This window comes from Octopus bimaculoides, chromosome 28, assembly GCF_001194135.2.
Source record: "Octopus bimaculoides isolate UCB-OBI-ISO-001 chromosome 28, ASM119413v2, whole genome shotgun sequence".
In the NCBI taxonomy this organism is placed as follows: domain Eukaryota; kingdom Metazoa; phylum Mollusca; class Cephalopoda; order Octopoda; family Octopodidae; genus Octopus; species Octopus bimaculoides.
The window spans coordinates 15445408-15459209 of record NC_069008.1 but is presented as its reverse complement, the minus strand read 5'-3'; the positions used below and the strand labels follow the sequence as shown (position 1 = coordinate 15459209).

Genomic DNA, 13802 nt, shown 5'->3' with positions numbered 1-13802 from the left:
TCGATTTCACTTGCCTCAATGGGTCTTCGCAAGCGAAGTTTAGTGTCCAATGAAGGAAAGGTACGCATAAGTGGGCTGGCTACATCCCTGGCAGAGGCCTTGGATTTTGGTCTCACTTGGCTTGCTGGGTCCACTTACGCACAACATATTTCCAAAGGTCTCGGTCAGAAGTCATTGCCTCAGTGAGGCCCAATGTTCGGATATCGTGCTTCACCACTTCATCCCAGGTCTTCCTGGGCCTGCCTCTTCCACAGGTTCCCTCAACCGCTAGGGTGTGGCACTTTTTCACACAGCTATCCTCATCCATTTTCACTACGTGACCATACCAGCGCAATCGTCTCTCTTGCACACCACATCTGATGCTTCTTAGGTTCAGCTTTTCTCTCAATGTACTTACACTGTTGGGTATGCACACTGACGTTACACATCCATTGGAGCATACTGGCTTCATTCCTTTCAAGCTTACGCATGTCCTCAGCAGTCACGGACCATGTTTCACTGCCATGTAGCATGGCTGTTCATACACATGTGTCATACAGTCTGCTTTTTACTCTGAGAGAGAGACCCTTTGTTGCCAGTAGAGGTAAGAGCTCTCTGAACTTTGCCCAGGCTATTCTTATTCTAGCAGCTACACTTTCAGTGCACCCTCCCCCACTACTAACTTGGTCACCTAGATAGCGGAAGCTATCAACTACGTCTAGCTTTTCTCCCTGGAATGTAGCAGAAGTTGTTTTCTGCACATTTTCAGTGTTTATTGCTCCTGAACATCTGCCACATACAAAAACTAACTTCCTAGTTAACCTTCCTTTGATATTGCTGCACCTCTTATGTGTCCATAGCTTGCACTGGGTACATCTTATGGAGTTTCTAACTACGCCTTTTCTACAGATTGAGCAGTGCCATCTACTTGAAGGGGTTTGTGTTTTTTCTACCTTCCTACTTATTAGGACTTTGGTCTTAGCTAGGTTGACTCTAAGGCCCTTCGATTCTAGTCCTTGCTTCCACACCTGAAACTTCTCCTCTAGTTCTGATAGTGACTCAGCAATTAGTGCAAGGTCATCAGCATAGAGGAGCTCCCAGAGGCATCCTGTCTTGAATTCCTGTTATCGCCTGGAGGACTATGATGAATAGGAGGGGGCTGAGGACAGAGCCTTGGTGGACCCCTACCTCTAACTGGACTTCTTCACTGTACTCATTTCCAACCCTCACCTTACTGGCAGCATCTCTGTACATGGCTCACACGGCTCTCACTAACCATTCTTCTATCCCTAGTTCCCTCACTGACCACCAGATAAGGGATCGGGGAAACCTGTCAAAAGCTTTCTCTATGTCAACAAAGACCAAGCACAGAGGTTTATCTTTGGCTAGGTATTTCTCCTGCAGCTGTCTTACCAGAAATATAACATCAGTGGTGCTTTGCTCTGGCATGAACCCAAACTGCATCTCATCTAAACTGACTCGCTCCCTAATTAGTTGAGCTATGATCCTCTCCGTGACTTTCATTACCTGATCTAACAGCTTGATACCTCTGTAATTATTTGTATCTTAAGCGTCACCTTTACCTTTGTAGCAGTTGACTATGGTGCTGCTACACCAGTCATTGGGTATGACACCTTCGTGTATCACTTGGTTAGCAATATGGGTGACTAGGCTATAGCCGACACTGCCAGATATTTTGAGCAACTCTGCAGTGATTCCTGATGGGCCGGAGGCCTTCCCTGTCTCCATACTCTTAATTGCTTTATCTACCATGGTACTGTCAACTCGGATACCTGGTCCCTCTGTTGGGTCGACATTTGGTAGACTCTCTTTCTCCCATTCATTCTCTTTATTGAGTAATATTTCGTAGTGGCATCTCCAAACCTCTTTCTTTGCAGCCTCATTGGCAAGTGAACCATCATCCATGCAGACACTTTTCTCTCCTACATCATCACGATTCTCTCTCACACACTGTCTTGCAACATGAAATACCTCAAGTCTTTGGTCCTCACGGCACAGAACATTGGCAAATTTTTTCTCATCTGCTTCCCCTCCGGCTAAATAAACCTGTCGCCTAGCTTCCCTTCTGGCAGTCTGATACAATTCCCTGCTACCACCATTCTTCCAGTCCTTCCAAGCCTGTTTCTTTGTCTGATAGCCATGTCAACAACATTGTTCCACCACCACGTTATTTTGGGTCGAGAGGGGACTTTGCACCATCCACAGATCTGGTCAGTGGCCCTCAGCAGGTTGTCCCGTAGAAACCTCCAGTTGTCTTCTACATAGTGTGAAGCTATATCCCCCTCTATTCTGTCAAAGGCTTCGAGTAATAAGTCTCTAAATCTCTGTCCATCTGCAGGATCTTTGAGCTTCCAGACCCTTCTCCTCCATGCTGGTCGTCTTCTGGGCAACCACATGGCCCTTATCCTGAAGTCACTAACTACTAGGCTATATATTTATTTTATTATAAATGCAAAACAACACCACAAAGGAAATGACATAAGCTTAAATAATAAACCACCATAGGTGAACCACGAACAGCAAGAGATTACTGCATATGACAACTTTACAATATTTCTAGGCATGAAAAAGTCATAAAGTAAGTTATTGTATAACATATTTAATGAATGAAGCATTTAAAAAAATAATAAACAGTAAATATACTGTACAGGATGTGATATTCAAGAAAGAATAAGATGAAGGGTTGCCAAGAAGAGGAAGAGTTTAGGTACAGAGGTCCTTACACTATGGGAAAAAAAAAGATAAAAATTACAAAAACAAAAACAAAAAAAAAACTAAAAGTTTGGGAAACTTCCATTGTATAAATCAGAGGAATATTAAAAATATATAGTAAACAAGAAACTACCCTTTTCCTTTCTTCCCTATATGAATATATTTGTGCTTTGCTAAGCCACTTTTGTGAGAGAATGACTTACCACAGATATCACAGTGATATGGTTTCTCTCCTGTATGAATATGTTCATGTGTAGTTTATCTCGAGAGAATAATTTACCACAGATATCACAGTGATATAGCTTCTCTCCTGTATGAATATGCCTGTGCTTTGCTAAGCCACTTTTGTGAGAGAATGATTTACCACAAATATCACAGTGATATGGTTTCTCTCCTGTATGAATTCATTTATGTGTAGTTAAGGTACTATTTTGAGAGAAAGATTTACCAGATATCACAATGACTTGGTTTCTCTCCTGTATGAATATGTATGTGTTTAGTTAAGGTACTATTATGAGAGAATGATTCACCACAGATATCACAGTTATATGGCTTCTCTCCTGTATGAATACGCTTGTGCTTTGCTAAGCCACTACTGTCAGTGAATGATTTACTACAAATACCACAGTGATGTGGTTTCTCTCCTGTATGAATACGTATGTGTCTAGTTAAGTTACAATTGAGAGAAAAATATTTACCACAGATATCACGATATGGTTTCTCTCCTGTATGAACACGTTTATGTGTATTTAAGATATTATTATGAGAGAATGATTCACCACAGATATCACAATGGTATGGTTTCTCACCTGTATGAATATGTTTGTGCTTTGCTAAGTCTCCATTGTTACAGAATGATTTACCACAGATATCACAGTGATATGTTTTCCATCCTGTATGAAAACGTATGTGTCTAGTTAAGTTACTATTTTCAGAGAAGGATTTACCACAGATATCACAGTGATGTGGTCTCTCTCCTGAATGAGTACGTTTGTGCCTATGTAGGTTACTTTTTCGAGAGAAGGACTTTGTACAGATATCACAGTCGTATGATCTTATCTCTTTTATCTTGGGTTCAGGGGAAATCAACTGTATACTTTTCTCACTCCATTCCATTACTTTTCCTTTCAAATACTAGTTTATATATTTTTTGTTTTTGTTTTTATAGTTTATTCTTCACAACCACTTCTACTGTTCTATTTCTGTCCAGTGTTATCTCTGCTTAGCAACATTTACACAAATTTATCCAACTTTAATTAGCACACAGGCTTCTCTTCTTGAGACATCAATCGGTGATGTTCAGATATTTTGCTAATATTATTTCAGAGCAAATGTTTCACAGGAATTCTACCACAGATTTGTAGAAATAATGTCATACATCTGTTTTGTATATTTTCTTTTAGTCTTTAAAACATGGTAGATATCGAGGAAGCATCTTCTGTTACATTGATGTTGTCTGAAATTACAGAGAAACAACAGTGTAAGATGTAGAGGCTGCTTAAATCATACAGATTCATTTTTATTGAGATAAATGGTAGAAACAAACATTTACCGTAACAATTGAACTAGACTTTGACAGCTCCATAAAGAAGTGCCAATCCTTCAAAGTAGATGGAATATGTGAAAGTGGGACACCTAGAAAGACATGGTATGAATTGCTGAAGAGCAAACTCAGAATGCTGAACAATTCATGTGATCTGACAAAGGATGAAAATGTCTGGTACCTTGCTATACCCAAGAAGACCTGCACTCCATTACAGAAGTGTTAAGACACGTCACTCTGGTGGCCATTCCTCATAAAAGCACAATGCACACTCTGTGAAGTTGTTGGCACTAGGAAGGGCATCAAGCTCTAGAAACTCCCAGAAATCAGACTGGAGTCTGCTGCAGCTCCCCAGCTTCCTAGCTCTGGTCAAACCATCCAACCATGCCAGTATGGACAACGGATGTTATAAGACAGTGATGAAGTTAATATCTTAATTTACTAAAGTTTATATCACAGAATCTTGTGTAAATTCCTATTACACGAACAAAAATAAAATCATCCATTTACTTTCATTATTTTACGACGGTACACTACATGTTACCCAAGAATTATAATAATGTTCAGTCATAAAAGCGAGTGGAAATCAGATTTTCGTAACTTTTTATAAAAGGCTTCCCCGCCACCATCATTTTCAAATGCATGGTGAAGATAACGGTGGGGAGTGTAGAAAGGAGCTTCCATAGCTAGAAATAGCAGCCAAATCTTGCACATATCAGACACCTCTCATCCAGAGCTAGAGATAGCAGTCAAATCCCGCAAAAATCAAGGACATCATTCGTTCATAAAACATAGAAGAGAAACAAAGAATCGACGTGCCAAAAACCAAACGTCTACAGAATTAAAAACATTGAATATTTTCATTGTTTAATACTTACAGAAATGTTTCATAAAGGATGGTGTTGTTATATATGTGTGTATCTGGTAGCTGAGAAAGACATTATAACTATTATCAGCTGATTAAAAGAATTTAATGAAGAAAATATTTAACCAGATATCAACACGAAGAGCATGAAAAATAATTCTCTCCCTTTATGTATCAGTAGATTGCTTTTGAGATGCGTGTGCGTGCACCGTACAGAGAGACAATAGGGTAATGACGTTCTTCGGAAAGGTTGGGAGGGGAGAAAGTGTAGTGTAGGAGAGAAACAAGGGATGTTAAGCTAAGAGAAATTAAGAATGGAATGAGTTGAGGCACTTGTGAACCTGACAGGAGGAATGAATGGATAGAAGAAAGTGACAATTAAGAAATTAGCAATTAGCGATGGAGAAATGAAAAGTTGCAAAATTGAAAAATGATGGAAGAAAGGGAAAAATGAACTGCTGAGGCTGTGTGAAAGGACGAGGTTTTAGTAGATAACATGAACTGTAAGGAGACTCTTGGAAATCTCAGAGGAGGAATTCTTCGCAGTCGGCACTATAAATGTACATGAGATGTGAAATGACAACCAGAAAAAAATGAGGCGTATACAACAATACAAATTCAAAAGAAGTCAGGCAAGAAACGAATAAACATTGGCTTAAAGCTAAAGATTGACACTGGAGCGCAGAATGATATCTTACCTGTCAACCTCTACAAAAAGATGTTCCTAGAAAAGATGACACAAGAGGATAAAAAAAAGAATGGAAATACTAACTAGTTTCGCCTAGATTAGGAAGCTGAAAACCACGTAAGTGGGCAGAATAATCTCACGGTTTCTGCTACAGGATTGCCACCTTTGACAATCCACTGGTGTAAGGAAGATTACTGCTATTTTTTCATTGCCAAAAGGGCTGTTAGATATCCATGTCTATATATACGTATGAATATATCCCTATCATTAGTACTATTTTGTTAAGCGCATTTAGTAGACAGTATGAACTGTGAATAAAGCGGATACACATAGTGTGTATTATTGCGCGATACATCCACAGTTGTAAACATGCCAAGTAAATAAACGCATAAAATCATAATAACGTCTTCCATGAGTTGTTTTATTGTCTCAACACAAACCAAGGAAAACATAAGTGCCGTAACTTATACCCATACTAACTTCTTGTAGATTAGCGTCCCCTGTTTCTTTCTGAAACTATACTTTACCCCTCCCTCTTTTCACCTTCCCAACCTCTCCCAATAACGTCATTACCCCGTTGTACCTCCCCACTGGACACACATTATTTCATTCAATTTGCTATAAAGGCAGTACACAGAGAGTAGCTACGGGCTGGACAAAAACATTAATGAGATGAGATGAATGATGATTAATATGGTATTAATGGGAGAAGACAGGAGCCGCCCGCCGAACTTCGCTTCTCTAAATCATTGTTCTTTTATAAATTTATACATAAATTTACAATTTGAGGCTATAAACCTCTTACTTTACAATTTCAATTTATCATGTCTTTGAAATGAGGCACTTGCCTCTTACACTTTTCTTTTTATGGGCCACAAGCCCTTTCAATATGAGGCACTCGTCCTTTTACATTTTACCGCCCGACCAGACTCCGTGCATCACTTAAGCACAACGCAGGTTCTTCGTCGGGCATCTTCCGTAAAAAAGCGGAATGGAACACACACACATAACAACGGCAATATATTAATACCTAAAGGGAAAGAATTAGACTTACGTGCCTTAAATATTACAGTGGAGGAGAAACGCATGCGCATTGAAAATACTTCCCAATTCATGCTGATATCCAGTTGAACGTCTCTTAATCAGCTGATTATACATTTATAATAGTTATAATATATTTCTCAGCTACCAGATACACACATATATATATATATAACAACACTATCCTTTATGAAACATTTCTGTAAGTATTAAACCATGAAAATATTCAATGTTTTTAGTTCTGCAGATGTTCACTTTTTGGCGCGTCGATTCTTTGTTTCTCTTCTATGTTTTATGAATGAAAGATGTCCTTGAGTTGTGCGAGATCTGGCTGCTATTTCTAGCTATGGGAGGGAGATTGAGTTATACGGGATTTGGCTGCTGTGTCTAGGTATGGAAGACAAACGAGTGGTGTGCGTATTGTTTACCTCCGCTAAATCGATTCCTAAACAATAATGCTTCTATAAAACAAACTTCGTTTGTTTATTTACGTTTGTCGTAATTTGAATTTAAAATAAAAATGTATATTTTATGAAAGTAAATTGTCCTTCAAAAAAAAGTGTATTTTACGATAGAAACCGAAAGTGACGGCTGTGATGTACCAAAATTTCATGAATCGTGTTTGATATTTGATGGTGGCGGGGTCTCGGCAACTTGTATACCCATTAAACTGTCAAGAGTTCACTCAGTTCTTGAGCATCTGTTTTACGAAGAGACGCATCCTCCCTTCTCTGGACCGATTATAATCGATTTTGTGGGCGCTCTGCACTTAAAACCATTGGTAAAGCCTTTTTATTGAAAAAAACCCCCCAAAAAACTACATATTTTCAGAGAAACGGTGAGTGATTTAAGGGACACTTGGCTGTTGTTTCTAGCATATTCCCCATGTTTAATGTTTACATCTTGACGCGGTAACCTATCCCATAAATGGATCGCCTGGAAATCAAAGTTAATATTTTTAGCAATTTTGTGGACTTTTCATCATTCATCAGTGTTTATTCTTGTTTGATCTGTCATAAAAATCGTACGTCCTGCAACTCACAATATGTTCACACAACCTACTAGAAATAACAGTGCATTTCCCTTAAATTTCTCCTATGGGTTATAAATATTGAAGACTGTATTGGATGATGTAGTCATAGATATACAATGTTATAAAAATAGACAGGATGTTCATGGGAAGAATGTCTATAATCACCTGTCTGCTCCACCAGAACTGACCTTGACTAAACAGCAAGGTCAAGTTATATTTCTGGACAAAAACTAATGTTAGTGTCCACTATCCTGTAGTTTTATTTTAAAACTGTTACACAATTTGAAGGTGTCAGTTTAGATTACAAATATGTCAGCTTTACACAAGATTCTGTGATATAAATTTGAATAAATTTATATGTTTAGTTCAACAACATCATTTAACGTCTGTTGTACATGCTGGGATGGGTTAGACGGTTTGACCAGAGGGTTTGTCCATGATTGGCTGGTTTGACCAGAGCTGGCTAGCTGCAGTAGAATCCAGTCTGATTTGTCATGGTTTCTACAGCTGCATGTCCTTCACGGTGTCAACCACAACTTACAGAGTGTGCAGGGTGCTTTTATGTGGCACTTCGCAGGCACTTTTACGTGGCACCACACAGATGCTTCAACATGGAGGCACTTTTACATGGCATTGCAAGTCTGCTTTTATGAAGAATAACCACAAGTGCTTTTCACCACCAGATGCACGAGTCCTAACACTTCCATTGTAGAGTGCAACGCTTCTCAGGTTTAGCAAGTTGCCAGACATTTTGGTCCTCTGTCATATCACATGAATGGTTCAGCATCCTGAGTTTGCTCTTTAGCACTTTATACTGTGTCTTTCGGGATGTCCCATTTTCACATGTTCCATCTACTTTGAAGGATTGGCACTTCTTTATGGAGCTGTCGAAGTCTAGTTCAGTTGTTAAAGTAAATGTTCTGTTTCTACCATTTATCTCAATAAAAATGAATCTGTATGATTTAAGCAGCCTCTACATCTTACGCTGTTGTTTCTCTGTAATTTCAGGACATCAGACAGCATTGATGTAACAGAAGAAGCATCGTCAATATCTACCATGTTTTAAATATTAAAGAAAAATATACAAAACAGATGTATAGCATTATTTCTACAAATCTGTGGAGGAATTCTTGTGAAACATTAGCTCTGGAATTATATTATTAGCAAAATTTCTGAACATTACAGTCAAGACGAAGAGCCTGAGTGCTGATTAAAGTTGGATAACTATATCTAAGTGTTGTTAAACGAAGGTAACACTGGACAGAAATACAGCAGTAGAAGTGTATGTAAAGAATAAAGTATAAGAAAAGAAAGAAAGATATATAAACTGAGATTTGAGAGGAAAAATAATGGAAAAGATTGTGAAAAGTGTACAATTGATTTCCCCTGAATCCATGAAAAAACACAGGAGATCATACGACTGTGATATCTGTAGAAAGTCCTTCCCTCAAAAAAGTAATCTTGTTATGCACAAACGTATTCACACAGGAGAGAAACCGTATCATTGTGATATCTGTGGTAAATCATTCTCTCAACGTATTCACTTAGCTGGACACAAACGTATTCATACAGGAGAGAAACCCTATCATTGTGATATCTGTGGTAAATCATTCTCTCATAATAGTATCTTAATTAAACACAAACGTATTCATACAGGAGAGAAACCATATCACTGTGATATCTGTGGTAAATCATTCTCTCAAAGTATTCACTTAACAAAACACAGACGCATTCATACAGGAGAGAAACCTTATCACTGTGATATTTGTGACAAACCTTTCTCTGAAAATACTGCCTTAACAAAACACAGTCGTGTTCATTCAGGAGAGAAGCCATATCACTGTGATATCTGTGGTAAATCATTCTCTCAAAATAGTGTCTTAACTAGACACAAACATATTCATACAGGAGAGAAATCATATCATTGTGATATTTGTAGTAAATCATTCTCTGACAATAGTGACTTAACAAAGCACAAACGTACTCATACAGGAGAGAAACCATATCACTGTGATATCTGTGGAGAATCATTCTCTCATAATAGTATCTTAACTACGCATAAACGTATTCATACAGGAGAGAAACCATATCACTGTGATATTTGTGGTAAATCATTCTCTGCCAACAGTGGCTTAGCAAAGCACAGACGTATTCATACAGGAGAGAAACCTTATCATTGTGACGTCTGTGGTAAATCATTCTCTAGAAATAGTACTGTAATTACACGCAAACGTACTCATACAGGAGAGAAGCCATACCACTGTGATGTCTGTGGTAAATCCTTCTCTAATAATAGTCACTTAACTAAACACAAACTCATTCATACAGGCGAGAAACAATATAATTGTGATATCTGTGGTAAATCATACTATCAGAATAGTAGCTTAACAAAACACAAACTTATTCATACAGGAGAAAAACCACATCATTGTGATATATGTGGTAAATCATTCTCTCAAAACTTTGACCTAACACATCACAAATATATTCATACTGGAGAGAGACCATATCATTGTGATATCTGTGGTAAAACGTTCTCTCAAAATAGTAGCTTAATGAAGCACAAACGCATTCATACAGGAGAGAAACCATATCACTGTGATATCTGTGGTAAATCATTCTCTCAAGATGGCAACTTAATGAAACACAAATATATTCATACAGGAGAGAAACGACATCACTGTGATATCTGTGGTAAATCATTCTCTGAAAGTGGTACTTTGACTAGACATAAATCTATTCATACAGGAGAGAAAGGAAAGAGGTAGTTTCTATAATTTCATGTTTGCTCTGTATTTTTAATATTCCTGTGTTTTATGCAATGGAAATTAAAGTATTTTCACAGCTTGGAGATTTTTTTGTTTTGTTTTTCTAATTTTCAACTCCTTATTTTCCTCGGTGTAAGGACCTCTATGCCAAAATTCTTCCTCCTGCTGACAGCCGGATGGCAACACCAGGCTCCAATCTGATTTGGCAGAGTTTCTACAGCTGGATGCCCTTCCTAACGCCAACCCCTCAGAGAGTGTAGTGGGTGCTTTTACGTGTCACCCGCACGAAGGCCAGTCAGGCGGTACTGGCAACGGCCATGCTTTTATGTGCCATCTGCACAAGAGCCAGTCCAGGGGCACTGGCAACGATCTCGCTCGAAAATCCTTACACATGTCACGGGCACAAGTGCCAAAAAGGCGACGCTGGGCACAGGTGCCATCCCGATTTCACTTTCGCTTGCTCCAATAAGTCTTTGCCTTTATGATGCCACCAAACATAAAGCATAACGTTTTTGGCATGGCTATTCGTCTTTGGTTACTGTTTTTGGGGTTCCTTATGCAAACTCCAGAATTTTTTTCATTTACAATCCATTTTTCGTTTCCAGTCACAAGTTGTTTAAAAAAAAGGCATGCTTTTATTTCATTTGAAAAGCATCTCACAAATGGAATACCGGTTCAAATCTTTTCTGAGCGTTTGTGAGGGACCCATAAATTATAGCAACAAATGTATCCTAGTTGTGTACAATGAAGCAATAAAAGATTTAGCTTTAAAGCACTCAGAACTCTCCGGGGAACCTAATACTATGGGGAACATGTTGAGAACCAGATAAAGAATGATGTCAAAAGGTCTGGCGTCCCTGTCAGAATTATGTGGTAAGGCCATACCCTCAGACACTACCTTTCCCACAATAACATACTGGACACATGCTGTCTGAACCAGTGCTCCATCAAAGGCAAACATCCAACAGACAGCATCCAGTTGTGTTTTCAAACTCATGTGATATTCGAGATGACCTGTTTTTGTAGGGAAACATATATAGGATTGACTAAACAATAGTTTTGCGTCAAAGTGAAGCAACACTTTTCAGAAGGCCACAACAGCCAGTACCATAATACAACACCACCATCGCTGAGGGGGATTTCCCCCACCCACATACTGGCAAGGGGGACAGATGCAGTCAACATCTGCATAAAGGAGTAACATTTCACCAGAAAGAGAGTGGCTGGCCTCAACTACTGGAATGAACTTGACGGCTGGAAATTTCTTTACTTCTTCCAGAGACTTTAAGCAACACCAGCAGTAACCACCATGGGACGCCTGAGGAAGGATTATAGATCTGAAAGCATTCACAGAAGTATAACCCAAGAACCAGCAACAAGGCTTCACACAGACCACATGCTACCAGTGTCTCCCTCTACCATTTAACTTTGGACATTTCTGTATCACACCTTGAGACTTTTTGAAATAGTTTTGAAACTTTTGAACTTTTAAACCTTCGAACTTTAAAAAAAAAAAAAATACTAAATAAATTTCTGAAAGATGATAAAAAAAACTCATTCTGGAAATTTAAAAGAAAATTTCCCAGTGTCCCTTCACAGTTCGTGTAATCTACTAAAACCCCACCATTTTACACTGCCCCTCATTTTTTGTATTTCTTCCATCATTTTTCACTTTTGCCACTTTTCGTTTCTCCTTCGCTAATTGCTAATATCTCAATTGTCCCTTTCTTCTACCCATTCATTCCTCCTATCAGGTTCACTAGTGCCTTAACTTACTCATACCAACTTCTCTTAGCCAAAGTGTTCCCTGTTTTTTTTGTTTTTTTTTCCCCACACGACACTTTACCCCTCCACCGTTCACTTAGTTCTCGAGGAGTTTCAGCGCGACACAAAGTGTTACGTGGCTGGCCCTTCGAAATACAGGAACAACAGAAATAGAAAGAAAGAGCGAGAGAAAGTACTGATGAAAGAGTACAGCAGGGTTCACCACCACCCCCTGCTGGAGCCTCGTGGAATTTTAGGTGTTTTCGCTCAAAAAACACTCACAACGCCCGGCCTCGGAATCGAAACCGCTACCATTGCCCTTCCAGCCAACCTCTCCTAATAACGTTGTTACTCTGTTGTCCCTCCGTACAGGACACCCACACATTTCAGCAGTAGTATAACCGTTACATGAAGGGAGATAAACTTAAGGAGATACGCATGCGCATTGAACGTACAACCTACTTGATGTTCATATCCATTTAATTGTGCTGTTCGTTAATTTTCCTGAGTCAGTTGTTAATTACAATACATATTTATAATACATTTCTCTGCCACCAGATACACACATATATATAACAACACTGTCCTTTATGAAACATTTCCGTAAGTATTAAACAACGAAGATCTTCAGTGCTATTAATTCTGTAACCGTTCGTTTTTTGACACGTCCATTCTTAGTTTCTCTTCTATGTTTTATGAATGAGAGATGTCCATGATTTGCGTGGGATTTTGCCTGTTATTTCTAGCTATGGAAGAGAAAGGTTTGATTTGTGCGGAATTTGGTTGCTATTTTCGCTATGGAAGCTACTCATTACACTCCCGATCGTTGACACGTCAGTTGTTTTTTTTTTGTTTTTTTTTCATTTAAGAAATATTCTGAAATACTCTCCAACCACTGAAATGTTCAGAAACCGATATTCTGTTATTATTTATCGAACGTTTGTATTCGTACCGAAAATCGAGATCGAGTGAGCTTTTGCCCTCTACTAGTAATTTCGGTAAATCTTGGGAAGTTTTCTGTTGAATGAATTACGGTCACCTCCTAATATGCCACGAACCTCTTTTTTGATCGGGAAAATTGGGTGGAGTGAAATATTAGGAAATTTTGACCTTTTCACCCGCACGATTTTCACTAAGAAAAAAAAACCCCGGATTTTTTGCGTGACATCAAGTACCCTGACTTCCTAATATGCTGCAAGCTCCTTATTTTTCTCCGGGAAAAGGGGTGAAGGTGAATCTCCCCCCCCCCTATATCCCGGAATTTTAGGACTTTTTTTTTTTTTTCGTGAATGAATTCTGGTGACCTAATATGCTACAAAATTCTTTTGGGGGTCCGGAAAACTGGGTGGGGTGAGGTAGAAACCTCGGAAATTTCATTCCACCTCATT

At 38.7% G+C, this 13802-nt stretch overlaps 2 protein-coding genes and 1 pseudogene across 2 annotated transcripts in view; 1 reads left to right on the top strand and 2 right to left on the bottom strand.

Moving 5' to 3' along the window:
• Nucleotides 1–5894, bottom strand: part of LOC106872079 (zinc finger protein 239) — a 70244-nt gene extending 64350 nt beyond the window's left edge. The window contains exon 1 of the mRNA XM_052977419.1: nucleotides 5134–5894. The gene's annotated coding sequence lies outside the window, so the exon portion shown is untranslated. The remainder of the gene's footprint in view (nucleotides 1–5133) is intronic.
• The window catches only part of LOC106874809 (zinc finger protein 91), a 17161-nt gene extending 6426 nt beyond the window's left edge, over nucleotides 1–10735 (top strand). Inside the window, exon 5 of the mRNA XM_052977432.1 lies at nucleotides 9339–10735. Coding sequence (XP_052833392.1) covers nucleotides 9339–10650 — 1312 coding nt within the window. The 3' untranslated portion in view covers nucleotides 10651–10735. The remainder of the gene's footprint in view (nucleotides 1–9338) is intronic.
• Nucleotides 2580–6029, bottom strand: LOC128251076 (zinc finger protein 239-like; annotated as a pseudogene).
• Nucleotides 10736–13802: the final 3067 nt, after the last annotated feature.